The 19,441-nt window shown below is 37.9% G+C and overlaps 1 protein-coding gene across 5 annotated transcripts in view; it reads right to left on the bottom strand.

The window, feature by feature from the left end:
• The window catches only part of SSH2 (slingshot protein phosphatase 2), a 249,352-nt gene that overhangs the window by 27,245 nt on the left and 202,666 nt on the right, over positions 1 to 19,441 (bottom strand). For 4 of the 5 annotated variants that reach the window (XM_045525292.1, XM_045525295.1, XM_045525293.1 and 1 more), the window contains 5 exons: positions 19,257 to 19,325; positions 18,410 to 18,475; positions 14,440 to 14,634; positions 10,530 to 10,623; positions 10,267 to 10,395 (listed from right to left, as the gene is read on the bottom strand). In XM_045525292.1, coding sequence (XP_045381248.1) covers positions 10,267 to 10,395; positions 10,530 to 10,623; positions 14,440 to 14,634; positions 18,410 to 18,475; positions 19,257 to 19,325 — 553 coding nt within the window. Of the gene's footprint in view, positions 1 to 10,266; positions 10,396 to 10,529; positions 10,624 to 14,439; positions 14,635 to 15,894; positions 16,395 to 18,077; positions 18,079 to 18,409; positions 18,476 to 19,256; positions 19,326 to 19,441 lie in introns of those variants that run through there. The other variant, XM_045525296.1, reaches the window with a different exon arrangement.

Raw genomic sequence — 19,441 nt, 5'->3', positions numbered from 1 at the left:
TAGGGAGTATTAGAAAATCAACTAAAAACAACACTTGAAAAAAAGGCGTCTTATGAGGGAAGCAAAGCTTTTGAAAACAAGGCTAATAACAACTACTCAGGGACCCCAAGTGCCAGCCACTTTCCATGTTATCACATTTAGTTTTCACAATTAATAAATAAAGTTATCTTCATCTTCATTTTTACAGATAAGTAAACCAACTCTTATAGAATTTAAATAATTCTTGCTCAGGATCAGAGTAGGAGAGGTGTCTGACCATTATCCAATGTAAATTAGATGTCTTTTGCTATTCTTGCTCATAGTAATCTGATATTTTCCTCAATAGCATATATCACAATTCACATTTATATATTTATTCATGTGCTTATTGTCTAATTATTTCCTCCACTATAACATAAGCTCCTTGAGGGCAGGAACCAAGTCTCTTGTTCCCAATGGAAACCCACGCACCTTGCCAAGTGCCTGGCACCTGGCGGTGCTCAGTAAACATCTGTTGAATGAACAAAGCAGATTATGCATTAAACCTAGATCTGATTCCAAAGACCATACTCTTTTTAGCATATTAAGTTGCATCTAAAGAGTACGGGGAGCAGGATTGTGTGTATGTGTAGGGAAAAGTATGAAACAGCAGCTTCTATCAAACAAATGAGGGAAGCATGATATATAAAATTTTAATAAAAGGCAAACTTTGGAGGGAGAGTTCCACAGATTATCTGGAATATACATCAATTGCCACATTTGCTTTCTCTTCCTCTTTCCCTTTTCTTTCAGTATACATCATACTTTCTTCCCTTAACCACGTGAAAGCAATTTGAGCATCATAACACTTCAATATTTGAGCACATATCATCTAAGAACATTTTCTCACATACCATTATCACATCCAAGAAATATAACATTAATAACTTAATACACTATCCATACTTGAATTTCCACAAATGTCCCCAAAATGTCCTTTATAGTCACTCAGTCAAGGATCTGCTTTGCATTTAGTTGTCATTTCTCTATCCTCTATCTCTTTTAATCTATAACAGTCCACTTCTGCTTTCTCGGGGGGAAGAGAGGGGCCTTTCATGATATTGACATTTTGTAGACTCAGATCTGTTATCTTGGAGAACTCCTCACACACTGAATCTGTCTCATTATTTTCCAATGATTAGATTCAAGTAAAACATTTTTTGGCAAGAATATCACAAGGATCATGTTGTATATATACTCCCTACTGCATCAAATCAGGAGGCACACGTCAGTTTGTCCCATTATTTGTCATGGTAAGTTTGCATTCTTTGTCAAGGTACCTTTGTGTCTCCTACATCCCTCTATTGTAAAGGCTTCTTTACAATTAATAATGTACGGATATTTAGTAATCTTTGAAGCCATGTGTATATGCTGTTTTACAGTAAGTTTTACTCTATGGTTTTAGCATCAATTGCTGATCTTGTACAAACCAATTATTTTACTAGAGGTTATAAAATTATGATATTCTAATTTTGTCATTCCTTCTGCATGTTAGCTGACATTTTTCTATAAAAGAGAGCTTCACCTAACCAATCCTTCCCTTTTTTGAGTGTCACTATGGACTCTTGAATTCTTTTTGTGTTTAGTATAATACATCACCCATTATTTATTTATTTTGGACACTTGAATTGTCCTGAATTTAGCCAGTGGAAATCTCTTGAAGCTGGTCCATTCTAATATGACCCATTAGTCTTCCTTGCTTTCTGGTACAAAAAGTTTTTCCAGATTCACTTGTGAGTAGAATCAGCCATCTCCCCCAAAGAGTCCTGGTTTCTTTTAATGAAGAATATTTTGTAATCAAGATCTGGGTATTAATTAGGTATGCTCTTAACTACCATACGTCACTGCTTCTAAAACTCTGCAGTGGACAGAACTAGCATAATTTCTAAAAAAAAAAAAAAAAAAAAATGGAGTTTACATTGGTCCTCCAATTCAAGTCAACACCACAGTGTTCTTCCTCACTATTGCCCTTCCCCCACCCTAATCCATGGTCAGAACCTTTGTTCCTAACAATTCATTTGCTCTTACAAAATAAATTCAACATTATTACACCAATACAAACACCAACAACAAACCTATTAATTTTGTTCGTAGTTCCTATTTTCCTTGTTATATCTCACTAAGGGGTATAATCAGAGTATCATGCTTAAAAGTTATTTGAATTAATTTCTATGAGGTTATCAATTTGATACACGTTTGAGTTAATTTGCTCCTGTTTAATTTTATGTGTGGGTTTTTTTGCTTTGTTTTGAGACAGGGTCTTGCTCTGTTGCCCCGGCTAGAGTACAAGGAGTGATCATAGCTCACCTGCAGTCTGCAACTCCTGGGCTTCAACTGACCCTCCTGCCTCAGCCTCTCAAGTAGCTGGGGCTACAGATGCACACCACCATGCCCATCTAATTTTTTTATTTTTTGTAGAGATGAGGTCTCGCTATGTTGCCTAAGCTGGTCTCAAACTCCTGGCCTCAAGAGATCCTCCTGCTTTAGCCTACCAAAGTGCCAGGATTATAGGTGTGAGCCACCGTGCCTAGTCTATTTAAGTTTTTGAGTACGTAAAACTTTTACATGATTGGGCCGGGCGCGGTGGCTCACACCTGTAACCCTAGCACTCTGGGAGGCCGAGGCAGGTGGATTGCTCGAGGTCAGGAGTTCAAGACCAGCCTGAGCAAGAGCGAGACCCCGTCTCTACTAAAACTAGAAAGAAATTATCTGGACAACTAAAAATCTATATAGAAAAAATTAGCCGGGCATGGTGGCGCATGCCTGTAGTCCCAGCCACTCGGGAGGCTGAGGCAGTAGGATCGCTTAAGCCAAGGAGTCTGAGGTTGCTGTCAGCTAGGCTGATGCCACGGCACTCATTCTAGCCTGGGCAACAAAGCGAGACTCTGTCTCAAAAAAAAAAAAAAACTTTTACATGATTGAAAGTCAAAAGTTTATTTAAAAGTAAATTTGGAAGTCTCACTCCTATCCCTATCTCTTCAATTCCTATTAGTAAGCATTTTCATTAATTTATTTTATTTTATTTTTTTTTGAGACAGAGTCTCACTTTGTTGCCCGGGCTAGAGTGAGTGCCGTGGCGTCAGCCTAGCTCACAGCAACCTCAAACTCCTGGGCTTAAGCGATCCTACTGCCTCAGCCTCCCGAGTGGCTGGGACTACAGGCATGCGCCACCATGCCCGGCTAATTTTTTCTATATAGATTTTTAGTTGTCCAGATAATTTTTATTTCCATTTTTAGTAGAGATGGGGTCTCGCTCAGGCTGGTCTCGAACTCCTGACCTCCAGCGATCCACCCGCCTCGGCCTCCCAGAGGGCTAGGATTATAGGTGTGAGCCACCGCGCCTGGCCTAATATCTTATTTATTCTATTTATGTTCTAGTTTGAAAAAATATAAGCAAATATATACTTACTACCAATTCTTACTCATATTACCAATTCTTACACAGTAGTAGTATACATTTTTGTTTGTTGCTTTCTTCACTTTACAATATATCCTCAAAACCACTTAATATAACAGTTCAAAGAGATCTTCCTTATCCTTTCTTATTTCTGCATAGCAGTACTTCATTGGGTAGTGACATAATAGTTTATTCTCCTATGAATGATGTTTCTTTTCTTTTCTTTTTTTTTTTGAGACAGAGTCTCACTGTGTTGCCTGGGCTAGAGTGCCATGGCGTCAGCCTAGCTCACAGCAACCTCAAACTCCTGGGCTCAGGTGATCCTTCTGCCTCAACCTCCCGAGTAGCTGGGACTACAGGTATGTGCCACCATGCCCGGCTGATTTTTTCTATATATATTTTTAGCTGTCCATACAATTTCTTTCTGTTTTTAGTAGAGACGGGGTCTCGCTCTTGTTCAGGCTGGTCTCGAACTCCTGAGCTCAAACGACCTACCCACCTCGGCTGAATGATGTTTCATATTTGTGGAAACCTGATTGCTGGGTCAAAGGCTAAATGCATCTTTGTTAGACATTGCTAAATCTCCCTCCATCGAGTCTGAAACAATTCCATGTTGTGCCATTATCCTCACAATCTTGCTCGAACAAAATGTACAGTTAAACTTTTGAATTTTTGCCGATCTGATAGGTATGAAATGTTATCCCAGTGTAGTTTCAATTTGCATTTTTCTTATGAGTAGAAGTGTGCAACTTTTTTCAATGTTTAAGGTCCATTTTCCATCTTTGAGTTATCTGTTCATATCTTCTGAAAAGGTAAACATTAAAAAAAAAACCAGTTTCCCTCTTTCAGAATTAGAGGCATTAAATGGAATTTAGCATTAGAAGACTTGGATTCAAATTCTGACTCCTTCTCCTACTGTGGGGCATAGGGCAAACTGCTTAACCTCTCTGTCTTTACTTTCCTTATCTATAAAATGGACCACCCTTCCCACTCCAGTCTTATATATTTAATGAGTACCTTCCCCTCAAATTATACATATAAAGTTTTTCCCATATTAAAATGGAAAAACTTTGTTCTTTAATGAACTTCTCTTCTGGGGAAAGAAAAAAAAGAGTAAAAAGAAATGATAAAACTACCTCTCCACTGTGAATCCTCCTATAGGCTTAGTCCTTTCTCTCCTCGCTTCATAGAAAGTCTAATACTCATTTTCTCTATTTCCTCATTCCGATGTGTCTCAACCCACAGCACTCTGGCCTCTGTCCTCATCATCACTCTTGCTAATGTTATTAATGACCTGTCCTAAACTAATTGTCTAATCAGGGGTCACCTTTGTATCCTTATTCCATTGGCCTTCTCTGAGTATCTTTATCTGACATGGCATATCAGTCTCTCTTTCTAGAATTAGACCTGACCATACAAATGCCTCATCTCATGCCTGGTGCAATAAAGATCAATAAATGTTTGTTGAATGAATGATCAAATGAGACAAGTAAATGAAGCATGCTATGTATGCACTCTAATCATATTACAAGCCATCTGTAACCTGGCTGTTGAACTGGGAGATCTCAGGACACTATGCTGAAGTTGTATTTAGGAAAAGGTGAATAAGGGATGGATCTTTTCTATAGATCACGGTTTGGCTGACTTGTTTTCCAAAAAATGAGGGAAGTTCTGAAGGCTCTGTGCCCAACCTTAGAAAACTAGCCCCCACACTAAAGAAACAGGCAAGAACTTCAAGGAGACAGACATCAAATATGGATTGAGTGGTTTAACTGGAGCCAGGGAAATGTGACCACCTCACTTCTTAATTTAGAAATCTAAATCCTCTGTGGAACTCTGTCCAGTAGATGGAAATAACTCTGATGTGATGGGAAAAGTCCATAGTTTTCATCTACCTGTCCAGAGAGAATTCAATCTGAAGTGACACCTATCCAGAGGCAAAATAAATTAAGGGCATTGGTTACTGACTCAATGAAGCCCACCCACATAAAGTGACTTGGGCTGTGGTTAGAGCTGCTTCAGGTTCAACCTGAAAGAACTGGAGTCACCTAGGTATACTTTTCTGTCCTCAATACAAATGCCATGCATTATTTGCCCCCCTGGAGCCCTCCACAGACCCAAACTTTTTCCCTACCCCGTGCTTTTCAGCCTTACAATGACATAATTCTATGGAGGTTTCTACCATGTTCTATGTAATTATGCAAAGCATATTCTAATCTTACTGAAGTGTAAAAAGAAATCTTTGGACTGTAATGTATTTTAAAGTAAGTTCATTTCCATCTTTCACTCTGGTTCCCCCGCACTGTAAACTGGCTCTCAGACCCAAGTAACTGATTTCTTTTCAAATATTACCCTCCAAAAATAGCCTTGCTGGGGGTCTAACTGTCCAAGCAAAACAGAAGAGGAGAGCACATTGTAGCAAGTAAGGATTATACTGGGGGTTCTGCTAAGATAAATACAACTGGACATAATCTCTATGAACTGGCATCCTGGTCCACATTTTATCATACGGTATCTACAGTCTCAATACTGTAGTAACCAGGCATAAACTCTCTATTAACTTTTCCTTTTTTGTTTTTGAGACAGGGTCTTGCTCTGTTGCCTGGGCTGGAGTGCAGTGGTGTGATCATAACTCACTATAACTTCCGTCTCCTAGGCTCAAGCAATCCTCTTGCCTCAGCTTCCTGAGTGGCTAGGACTATAGGCATGGACATGCACCCAGCTAATTGTTTTTTGGTAGAGACAAGGTCTCAAGCCCTGGGCTCAAGCAATCCTCCTACCTTGGCCTCCCAAAGTGTTGAGATTACAGGCATGAGCCACGATGCCTGGCCTTAACTTTTCTTTCTAAGAGAAGTTTATGCCATACATCTCCAGTTCAGGGACAAAAACCATGAATATGATTAAAATAATCCATTTGATTACTGTCTCATCTATTCACACACCCTCTATTTCTCTGCTCCTGCAGCAAAAGTAACTAATTTGATGCTTAATTTTTTATTCTAAAAAGATCTGTAATGTCAAATCTTGAAAAAGATAATCAGCAGTAAAAATTCTGACTGCTTTTTTTATTCATGAGCAAAATTACTGGTTGTGTGTCCAATATTCTTGTTTCCCTTGTTTAACTAAGAAAGCGCCTGCTTTTCTGCAAAGGGTCTCTGTTCACATCTAGCTTTTTCTCAGCCAAATTGAATAGCCTCCAGGAGAACGGTTGATACCGAAATTTTATTGGGCAAAGGCTTCTAGCTCAGAGAAGTGGTACACTCGTAAGGGGTGTGGAAGAACCTCTTTTTTTAGAAACGCCTTGGCTTCCCACCAATCAATTCACTCATCTCACTGCAGATTTTCTTTAAACTATGCTCTACACTTTCCCTCTCCATACCAGCTGGATACCTTTCCAAATAAACAGATCTTCCTGTGCAGTACACTGCAGGGCTGAGCATTCTTCCAAAGGGAGGGAGAAATCCTGCTGCTTCTCTTCACACAATTTGGTTGAACTCTAGGCATGGCAGCTATGCACAAGAGATGACTTTGCAGAAAATTAACACCACCACTTGCAGCTAGGATAAGACCTCTTTTTCCATGTCAACTGCTGGGAAAACCAGCAGGGCAGAGACTTACTGGAGAAGAGATGGGAGTCTGGACATAGGATGTGGTGGTGGAAACAAAGGGAAGTCACCAAGGAGCACATATAATAAGATGTTTAAGACAACCTGTTCATGTACTTATTTTGTTGGAAAAGTGTTAACTTTCAGGATTATCCAATTTGGAAGTTTTTCTTACCAAATAAGAAAAATTTCCACAATGTAAAGAAAATGTCCATTCTCTAGAAAATAGAATTGTGCCTAAAGATGAAGAGATTTTCCTCTGTTCAAAAACCTGTATGTATATAGATCAGGTGCAGTGGCTCACGCCTGTAATCCAGCACTTTGGGAGGCTAAGACAGGAGGATCGCTTGAGGCTAGTTCAAGAAGAAAAAAAAAATAGCAATGATTTTTAAAAAATACTTATATAGATATGTACTTAAAAAGTAAAAAACTCTGTATGCTACTATAATGGTGGATACACATCATAAATTTGTCCAAAACCATAGAATGTATAACACCAAGAACGAACCCTAATGTAAAGTATGGACTTTGACAATGATGTGCCAAAGTAGGTTTATCAACTGTAACAAATGTACCACTCTGGTGGGGGATGTTGATAATAAGGAAGCTATGGATGTGTGGGGACAGAATGAGGTATATGGATAGAAAATCTCTGTATCTTCTGCTCAATTTTTTTTTTTTTAAGAGACAGGGTCTCGCTCTGTCACCTAGGCTGGAATGCAATGGTGTGATCAGAGCTCACTGTAATGTCGAACTCCTGGGCTCAAGCAATCCTCCTGCCTCAGCCTCCCAAGTAGCTGGGACTACAAGTGCATAACACCGTGCCTGGCTAACCTTCTGCTCAATTTTGCTGTGAACCTAAAACTGCTCTAAAAAATGAAGTCCATATATCACACATATGTGTGTGTGTGTGTGTGTGTATAAATAAACACCTATGTATATATAAACATAAAAGTAAAAATGACTGGAAGGCAATATTATATAACAAATGGAACAGTGATTACCTGTCTTGGTGATGATTAAATGTAATAATTTATTGTCTTCAAAAATTTTCTACAATGGACACAAATTATTTTTGTAATAAGAAAAAAATTCAGAAGAATATGCCTGAAATCATATCATGAAATCACAGGATCAATCTATTGGTACAAATACCCAAATGCATTTGTAGTTGATTAGGGAAATGAAATTTCAGGGGAATCAAATTGTTCTTTTTGCTTAGAGTACTATTAAAATTTGCTTATGTGCCCTAAAATATATCATTTGAGAAGGGGATAGTTTTTGAGTGGGTGGCATCAGAGACACAGGGAAGTATGCCTGAAATAAAACAGGCTGACCAGTCAGAAATTAACTGTATTAGATATTTATCATGTCTATATTCTTTTAGGTGTTCAAATCCAAGTTCAATGGGAAGTGACTTCCAAGTTTGCAGCTTTGGTCATTTTCTAAAATGAGCTCTTTCTGGCTACAGGCATTTGCCCTTCATAAAAATTAGGCTACATGGAGACAGTTGCGGGCATAGCCTACTTGAATGAATGATTCATAAGTTTTCTATAGATAACACAAAGATTCTTTCCGACAAACAAGAGTCAGATATATTTGAATCCTTGTGGAAGTATACACAAGAAACAACAAAGCCAGGTGCCTTACAATGGAAAAGCCAATGAGAGTTTTGCAGTATGATTTATATCCAGAAATAGCAACACATATCACATACTAGTCAATTTAAGTAACAGAAAAGAAGTTCCCCTCCCAGCACACAGCTTTTCATGAGTAATTTCATAGCTATATACCACTATGACTCACTCTAGAGACACATAGACTCTAGAAAGTGTCAACCAGTTATTTCAGGGCATAAGCCTTCAATGACACAAAGACTGCCTCATGAAATAAACTCTTGAATATTCAGAGTGAGGTGATCCAGTTTAGTCAGTTCCTGAGCATTTATTCCTCTTCTCTCCTGTTTCCCAGCTTCTAATCATTTCACAGTTCACAAGTGTCCTCACCAGAGAAAGGAAGTGAAATTCAAACTAATCGATTTAGTTCCTTGTTAGCCTTTTTGGTCAAAGAGTGTTAAAGTGGACACAAAACAAGGTTTTGGCATTTTCCAATGATTTAATTATCCTTGTTAACCTTGTTCCCGCTACTGGGTAGAGATAAAAACTAGAACTCTTTAACATATGAGAGAAGAGGATTTTAGAAGCTTTTCCCAGTCCATCTGTCAGAGAGGTCTCCTTGGGCTAATTACAAGGTCACTGAATGTTCAGGAACCATGAGGAACAATTTTTAGTCCCTGACTTTTTGGCAATCACAAAAGTATTTGGGGTACTCAAAATATAGCTACAAGGTTTCATATGTTTAAAAGTCCAGTAGTCTCTGTCTCTCAGTTATAAGTAGCTCTTGCTTGCTCTGCTCAGATACATCAGATCTTAGATACATTTGGCAGATTTGAAAGAGTGACATTAAAGGATCATCCTATTTGGAAACACTGTATAAAACTACTGTGGACTGGTATGATTTTGAATTTAAGTATTATGAGAAGTAGATAAAATATTTAACAACCTAGGAGAAGAAAAGCTTGATTTGTAGCATTTGCTAATTTGCTTGGTGTTAATATTCCCACCACAATAACTTTGTGTTTTTGGAGGGGGGGCAGGGGAGAAGACAGAGTCTCACTCTGTTCCCCAGGCTGAAGGCAGTGCAGTGGCCTGATTATAGCTCATTATAACCTTGAACTCCTGGGCTCAAGCGATCCTCTTACCTTAGCCTCTCAAGTAGTTGGGACTACAGGCACATGTTACCATGCCTGGCTTATTTTGTGCGTGGAAGAGATGGAGTCTTACCATGCTGCCCATGGCTGGTCTCAAACTCCTGGCCTCAAGAGATCTTCCTGCCTTGGCCTCCCAAAGTGCTGGGATTACAGGTGTGAGCCACCGTGCCAGGCTCCCACCATAATAAATTTTAATCTACCAGCTTGATGTTACCAAATGAGGACTTGGGAAGAAATGAGCAGTAGTACACCATTACATAACATTTCCACTATATAATAGATGTAAATAATCTTAACAGCACAGATAATATTAAAATTGATAAAATAATTAGGAAGTAATAAGGTTTGAGTACTTATTACCTTTGTTTTCAATATAAGTTACATTTTATTTAAATATAATAAAAGTTAACAGTGCCCTCCCATGACTGCATATGGGTTAGCTTCAAGATATCACTTAAAGTGGCCCCACAACTTACCAAGAACACATGCTCAAATATCTGTGTAGGGCTATCCATCTGACCAAGGATCACTATCATTTCATTATCTATAAATTCCTTGAATTCCCGCAAGTTGCACACCATTTGCATTTCCAACTCTGTTCGGATCTGAAACAAAGATGACATATTGTACTAATCTCTGTAAAGTCCTTCTGTACTTTCAACCATGCACCATTTTTAGCACCACACCTATTGTTATCCCACTCCTAGCCTAGGAACAACGAGGACTCAAGGTCTCTTACCTCTTTAGATGTAATGTTCTCCAAATCCTTCTGCATCATAATCTCCCTTAATTTGGTTTTAATTAGCCTTTCTGTTCGCTCACGTTCAGTTGGTCTGAGAACAGAGACAAATGGTGATTTCTCTTAAGCAGGAATTTGACTAAGTTAATAAATGTACCATTTGATTATGTTTCCAATTTGGCAAGCCCTGCCTCTCTTACCCTCAAATTTATATTGTAGAGGTATAGCAAAAGAAAATTATACTTTTAAAAGCTTATTTTCAGAATGTACAGAATGTAAACATGTAGAAACTATTACTTGAAGAGGTTATAAGTGTCTAAAAGTCTTTAAATACATTCATGTGAAGGAGCATAGATGAATTGGATATACTGAGTATAATACTTTAATGGAGGACCATATTCATACTTTTACCTTCAAGTACCTCTGGGTATCACTTAATGAACTAGAATATCAAGCTGGGCAGACCAATGGTATGCCTCATTATGGAACTGGGTCTTCTCTGTAGCTTCAAATGCCACCCTATGCTGATTATTCGTTGTTGTGGTTCTAGAAAATGGGAAAATGGGAAGGGTGATCTTGCCTTCTTCAGTAAGGCAAATTCTCTCACAAAATGGGTTGTAGGGATCAACTACCTAGAGTCCTTTTATCCAAGATGCTTTCCCTTTCATGACAACTTTCACAATGTCTCTGTGAAACTGTTATCCTCACTTTACAGATAAAGGAAACAAATAGCTGAAAAGTTAAATGACATGCTGATAACCACACTGGCAAGAGAATCAGAACTCTCAGCCCAGCCTAAGACTCTGCCTTCAGGATTATGTTGCTTCTCCTAGTTTTCAGATCCTCTTATAAATAAAATTACCCATTGAACTTTAATATGAAATCCAACTAGGTAGCTGACTATCCAGTTACCAGAAAGGTATTGGTTCAGTGTAACTGAATGCTTCTCTCTAAAAACATTATTTCATATTATGCAGAATTTGAGTGAGGCTGACAGAGAGTACTTTCTATCTCATCTTTCCCTGTTACCTACTCAAGAAAGGTATCTGCTCTGTACCTCCTTATTTGGAGATGGAAATGGACTAAGCCTTCAGGCATCCTGCCTGCCCTTGCCTACAGCCTTATCGCTGGCTGCAAAAATAGCTTCAGTAATCTCCAAAGATGGATGCTCTAACTCCACAACCTTGGGGCTCCCCACCAGTTGGGCTCTTAGTTTCTCATAAACCCTACAGAATATAGCTAGTACCTGTGCTATTTCCCTTCAATCAGCCAAGGCATCCCTGTCTGGACTAGGATTAAAATTTTTATCAATGCTTCCTTTTCCCTAGACACAGGTAATGGTAGAAAGTAAATATATAAATTCAGTTTTCCATTAAAAAGAAACATTGGTAAAAAGAAATCTTAGCACCTGTGTGCATGGATTAGATTCCCTAGTTTCTAAGCAATTTTTCCCTCAATCCCTCACACTTGTTTGAGACACGATGGTTTGGTAGCAGACAAATCTATGTTTTAATCTCGGACCTGCTACTTACTGGTGGTGTGACTTTGAACAAGTTTCTTCTCTTCCCTAAGCCTCTGTTTCCTTTTCTATAAAACAAAGACAGGAATAATACTTGTCTCAAGCTAGTCTTTTTTTTTTTTAAGAGACAGGGTCTTGCTCCGTCATTCAGGCTGGAGTACAGTGGCCCAATCATAGCCCACTGCAGCCTTGAACTCCTGGGCTCAAACGATCCTCCTGCCTCAGCCTCCCAGAGTGCTGGGACTACAGGTGTGAGCCACCATGCCTGGCCTCATGAGATTCTTGGAGTTAAATAAGATACTATAAAATGCCTGGCATAGCATCTGGTGTACACTGGAGGCACCATATATGTATATGCCCTTCTTCCCCCACCCTTCCTTGGATTTCAAAATATAAACTATTCATAGTCGGGCACTTAAGTCCATTTTGGCACACACTCTCCCTATATTCTCAGCATTCTTTTATAGGCTTTTCTAGTCAACTTCAGGAAGAAGAGGGAATGGAAAAAGCATTACAACATAAAAGCACAGCTTTTCCTCTTGATTTTGCTGGAGAAAAATTTGGAAAATACATAAAAATAGAAAGAAAATGAAAATCACTGAAAATTCCTCTACCCAGAGATAATTATTATTAATACTCTGGCCTATAGTTTCCATGTATTCTTTTTGTATGAATAGATAGACAACCATTTATTAAACACATCTTAAAATTGGAGTTATATTGTACACACTAAAAACTAACATTTAATGAGCTTCTACATGTGCCAGGGACTATTTTATGTTTTTTTGCATAGGGATGTAGAGAGATTATGAAGAATTTTATTTTTCTGTGTGTGTGTGCTTGTGTAGTTTCCAAATCTTCTCTAATAAAATCAGGAAAAATGGGAAGAATTTTCTGTCTCTCATGTAAATCTGGTTTAAAATGTGCTTTTCTGAGCTAGATCAGACATCCATTCCTCTGAAACACATCAACCAGCTGTAAAGCATGAAGTCACCAATAAAATTTCCCATGAATTCTTATCACTTTAGTTGCTGTGAGATCTTGAAAGGAGCAGGGCTACTGAAAAGGAGGTCTTAGCACCAGTAACACCCTATTCAAAGAAGATTCCATTGCTTTCTCGATTGTTCCTTTCACACAATTCTTGGAAATTTTACCTTTTCTTGTAAAAAGCATTTATTAGATTATTATCTAAATTACACCTTTAATACATTTAACTGCCATGTGAGTTGTATTTAACTCACACTAGTTTTGAGCCTGGGGCCTCGTGAAGCATATGTAACTATAGTTGGTTAGTGTAAATCTTACTTGTTGATGTTCTTATTATTACAATTAATATTGACAATTTAATTGCATATAACTCACGAACAGAAAATAAAAATAATAAATTTTTCATTAAATTGGAAAGGATCCTTTTTTTTCAAAGTTTTTATTCCATTTTTGTAATAAAACATTGTGGCCCCAAGGGAAAAAATATTTTTTTTTCTAGTGTGGCACTCAATGTGTTAAAAAAAAAAAATCATGAAATGTTTTGGCACAACTTTAGGAATCAGAGGGAGAATCCTGTTTGTAAGGTCAGACAGTAAGTAGCTACTCTTCTTTCCCAGTTGTAGAATACCTTGGAATGAAGAAAGATCAACTCAGAGCAAAATAAACCTCCTGATTAATTGCCAAAGCAGGAACTAAGTGTAAAAAAATTTCCAAAATAGTCACAAAAGTTTTAACACATAGACCAAAAAGGAAATAAACATCAACTCCACACCTTAGGCCTTTATCCAATTCATAGTACACTAGGGAGATTAAAGAAAATCTTATTGACAAGGATTCTATAAGACAAAGATAGAGTAAAGTAAGATACCTAAATGATAAAATATTAAAAAAAAATTTTTTTTTAAACTTTAAAAGTAGCTTGACATTCTTTTAAATTAACTGGAAGCATCTTGTTTTCTTAAGTATTACAAACATCCCTCTAAAAGCTTCTCTGTGTCATTAATTTGTTTACCAAATGCTTCTTTCACAAATAATGAAAATACTAACTTCAGCCTAATTCCTTTAAACTCAACTTCGAAACTAGTGGAATCTGAATAATGGAATTTTATGGCATTGTATTTCTTTTTCTTAATTTATTTTTTCTTTTTTGTCTTACTTTTTTATTTTGGTATTGCATTTCTTGCCTATGAAAACTCTATTGTGCCCAGGAGTGAAACTCCTCAGGCCTTTGCAAGCAACAGAAAGAATAGGATTCTTTATCTGTGGCAGGTATGTTGTGTAGACAATGACTAAGATCACTAGGTAAGATTAATTTCCCAAGAGCAGAGATTAGGTAACATGCTTCCTATGACTCCCTAGGACACAACAGAGAGGACTTCCATAATCCTGGGCAAACTGACTTACATGTCTGTGAAGAGAGTTGGCGAGTCAGGCCGATGGGACTGCACATCCTGCATAGCATTCCATTCATTGACTGACGATTGATCTGAGTTGATATGGCTCTCATAGTAACTCACCCAGGTGAGAAAGAGGCTGCCTGGGTAGTAGTTATGCATTCTGGCCACTTCACAAGCCTTGTGTAAACTCTGTAGAGCAGACCTGAAAGATATGCTGGGAAATGAGCACCGTAGCACTGTGGGGTACCAAAAGGCCAATAATCCATAGGTATCCCAAACTCTTCTAATTTTTAAATTCTATAGAATTGACCTCTAGAAAATCTACACCTTGAAATTCAAGATTCTCCAATCTGATTATACCAGCAATAGACTAGACATTTGCTGAAAGATATGATGCATCATTAAGGTAGAGGGGAGGGAAGGGGAGGAAGGAGAACAGACAACTCATCAGCAGAAAAAAAATAGGTTCGCGTACCTATGGAGCTCATGATCCTATAGTTGTGGTGGCTATGTTTTATCATTAGAAAGCTAAAGATCTCCATAATTTACTATATTAAGATTTCCTTCCCTTAGCACAGAATCATGTTACAGCACACATTCCCTATTACTTTTAGAGGCTCCACAAAAATCACATAGATAGAGGTCCTTAAGCCTTGAGGGCATGTCCTTTAATGTGCAACAAGTACTGATCTAATGAAGTTTTCCATTCTTGTTGCCTTAGCCTCCTAGTCTCTTTAAACCATTTATTCCTGCGTACGAGCTACTTTCTAAGAACATCTCTGGTTATTCTGAGACTAATTAAACCTTTGACTCTGAACTCAGGAACCCAAGAAGGGTAAACAGAACCGAAGAAAAGTACCTTTTTGGTTATATACCTGGGAAAAGCTTAAACCAGATATGCTAGAAAGTAAGTTATACAAGCGCAAGGACCTTTCTATGTTTTGTTTATCGACATATCTCAAGTGCCTAAAAGAATGCCTAGTTCATAGTTGGAGCTCAATTAGTGCTTGAAGAGTGAAGAAATATCTTATTAGCTATAAACTAACGTCTTTCTCCTAAGAGAAACAAGATAGTATGAGAGAATTCTATGGTCAATTCATTTACATCTTTTTCTTAAAAATGTCCTTTTAAAAAATTTTCCTTCATAACAAAAGTGATCCATGCCCACATTAGAAAATTAGGGACCTCAGATAAAAGGCAGAAATATCTACTGTTAAGGTTTTAGTATAGTATAGGTCTTTCTACCAGTCATTTTGCTTATGCGTAGATTTTTTTGTTTGTTTCCAGAGACAGGGTCTTGCTCTCTCACCCAGGATGGAGTGCAGTGACCTGATCTAGTTCACTGTAACCTTAATCTCCTGGACTCAAGTAACCCTCAGTCTCCCAAGTAGCTGGGACTACTAGCGCACCCCACCATGCTTGGTTAATTTTTTTTTTTTTTTTGTAGAGTTGGGGTCTTGTCGTGTTGCTCAGGCTTGTCTCCAACTCCTAGCCTCAAGCAATCCTCCCACCTCAGCCTCTCAAAGTGCTAGGAATGCACAGATCTTTAATAAACAAAGATATACATTCTGGTATACCATTTATAACGTGCTCTTTTATAATACTTTACAGCCTGTCACCAACATCTTTCCAAGTCAATATTCTTCAACTAGATCATTTTTAATTGTTGTATAATATTCAATAACAGATGTATCATAATTTAACTAATTCCTATTTTTCAGACAGTTAAATTGTTTTTCATTTTTTGCTATTATTAGAACACTGACAAAATTCTTATAGCTAAAATCTTTGCACACACCCATGGTTATAACCTTAGGGTAAATTCTTAGAAGGAGAATACTAGGTTCAAAGGCCATGGAAAATGGTAAGGCATATGGGCAAATCACTCTCCAGAAAGGTTGTTCTAGTTCATTCTTCCACCAATAGTACAAGGCAGTGTCTGTTCTTTGAATCCTTGTCAATCTCCTATAATAATTTAAAATTTAATAATGTAAATCAATTTTTTTTACCAATTTAATAAGGGAAAACTGTGCCAGTCCATTTTTATTAGGAAAACAGATTTTTCCTTAAAACAAACTTGCAGAATCTTTTATAAATGCTTTCTATTTATTGCCTGGGGCTGGGGAAGAAAAAAAAGAAGAAAAGAAGAAAAAAAGCTTTCTATTACTTAAAGTAAGCCAAATTCTCAGAGCAAATTTCAATTACAATATACAAAGGTAAGGGCCAGCTTAGTGTAATGTACAGGATGCTTAAGGCATGTTTTCTTCATTTAGGAAACACGTGCTTCAAAAGCATATGCCATAGAGCCTGGCACAACTACCCTAAAATACACTCACAGCCTAGTCACCCTCACGTAGTTCAGGTGCACAGGAGTGGGAGGCTGCAGTAACTATCTTCCTGTGAAGGAAACACCTGGTCTAAATGCTGCTTTGATCCATATATCATCTATTTTTTTTTCCTGTGGCTTTTCAATTCACTACTCCCCATGAGGTACACCAAAAAAGTTCATTCTGTGATAAGCTAACAGAGCTAGGACTAGTCAGTTTACTTTAGAACATCAAACCTTGATCTAAAGTTATTACTTGAATTAAGACTGCCTTGTACTTCTCCCCAAAATATACCTGAAAACACTGTCGTTTATGGTACTTACTGCTGCTTGGTTTTACTCGATACTTGGTAATAGATAAGTCAGTTGCTTTAAACTGAGCCTTAGGCAAAAAAGGTCATAAGGTTTTCCATGAGAAATTTACCTATAAAATATGCCCTAAATCTAAAAATTTGGTTTAAACACAGGACCTGAAACTCTGTCCTGCCTCAGTTACTGCAGGAAACCATAAGACTGTTAATTGTTCAGTGAGTCTTAAGACTCCACCACCTCAATCCTATTAATTCTGTTATTCAGGAGTAGATTATCTCCCTGGAGTTCTTTTAAGGCTCTTTTATTTCTTATTTTGCTTGCCTTCTGTCCATTCCACTCCTGAAGGGCACTTCTACAGAACAGGCAGCTGAATGAGAAACTGAAACTCAAATCCTTCACCTGTGGATGGATTCTGAATCATAGTCACATCATTCCCTGGTTATATTAGATCATTTTCTATATAATCTGGAACAAGAGAATAACAGTCTAAATATAAGAAATATTCTCAGGCCAGTTATGTAACCTCTCCCAAGCCTCAATTTTCTCATCCATAATAAGGGGTTTAATAACACTATTTTTTGGAGGGTTGGTGTGATGATTAAATCCAGGTAAAGCACCTGGCACAAAGTAAATAACCCAAAAGTGTCCACATACCAGCTGATGGTTATTAACAACCACAGTATTTTCTCCAGGCTTTATTTGCATTATGCAAATAGCTACCAGCAGTTTAAATGGAAATCTATCTATCTATAAAGTAACTTTGTCAATACTATCCCTGATTACCCTAAGAAATTTAAAGTTAGCCTGAGCACGAGTAAAACCCCAACTCTACAAAAAAAAAAAAAAAAAAAGAAAAGAAAAGAAAATTAGCCAGGCATGGTGGCACACCCCTATAGTCCCAGCTACTGAGTAGGCTGAGGCAGGAGGATCACTTGAGCCCCAAAATTTGAGGTTGCAGTGAGCTATGATGATGCCACTGCGCTCTCATTTGGGTGACAAAGTGTAACCCTGTCTTTAAAAAAAAAATGAAACAACAAAAAAATGTGTCCTATAAAACTGTTTCAACCAAATATCTGATCCATTAAGTCTCTTCCAGAGACTAAGAATATTTCCGAATTTTACTTGTTCACTAATGCTGATGGCCTTCTACTGTAACAATTTGAATCCTGCACTTCTAGATCATCTTTAACTATGATGGCTACATAAACAGATCACACAATTTTATACACAAACAGATCATACAACAGCATTTTCTTAGTGAATTATACCATTTCAAATATTTCTCACAAAATATTGCTTCATTGAACAACTTTTGTAGAGATATCAAAAGTCATCTTACCACATTGCTTGCACAGATACAGGTTTGAATATGTGAACTCTGTTATCTGTTGATACGCTGAACCCACTAAAGACAAAAAGAGAACAAGACAAAAATCCACAAATGAGGAGAAGTTACTTCAGTTGTGAGTTTCAAAGGATGTTTGCCAGACTAGCAACAGCTGGCTCAGTAGAAGGAATCATCAGGTACTTCATGCAGAAGTTAACTAGAGCATAAGACTTAACTGAAAAGCTTCAAAAAATCGTCTGATTTTATGTACCAGGTGAAATGAATGGATTCCCACATTGGAGTTAGGGAATTAAATGCAGTTTCCTAGCTGCAGCTTTGGACAAGCTGTTCTGTATATTTCTATTTGGAAGTCTGGTGGGTTCTTAGTAAACCTGACCCTGGTTTTATAAACTGGAGCAAACGTCTTGGTCTCTTGGGGACACATTCTAAAAACACCAGGAGGTGGGGGTGGGGAGTCATTGGAAGGAACTGGCACAGGAGAGGAGTTATACTGTAGGCTGACAGCTGGCAGTGGCGGCAAGAGGTTATTTGAAACAGGACATATCATCCTTTGGGAGACCATTGCAACAGTCCCACATGCTCAGATTAACGAGTGAGCCAACAAATTAGTTCTTTGTCTGGATTCCTAACATAGCCTAGAAGAACAGAAGTGAGAGACCCTGGCAAGTTGTATTTTTACTCTGCTTTACAAAACAGAAGTTTAAAAGGACTCAGTGAGCTGCTAACATGATAGTTCAGCTGGGCACACTGGACCTCCCTTTCAGCTGAATCAGTGGGCACTAAGATAGAACCCCACCCCTTGGCTTTCTGTAGGAGAATAAAAAGGAAAAGCTCTTACCCATCACCATCCAAATGAATTAGAGTGTCACTCCAGAGAGGCAGGACTAAGCCCATGGTACAAGTGCTACTGCAAGACAAGAAATTGTCCATAAATTACTTCTTGTTATTCTGGGAAGCAGTCTTTTGCTTATTAACTCTTACACCACAAAGAATAAATCCCTAAGCTCTAAATTATAACATAAA

Source organism: Lemur catta, chromosome 15, assembly GCF_020740605.2.
Source record: "Lemur catta isolate mLemCat1 chromosome 15, mLemCat1.pri, whole genome shotgun sequence".
Taxonomy (NCBI): Eukaryota; Metazoa; Chordata; class Mammalia; order Primates; family Lemuridae; genus Lemur; species Lemur catta.
This window is presented reverse-complemented; position numbering and strand designations above follow the sequence as displayed.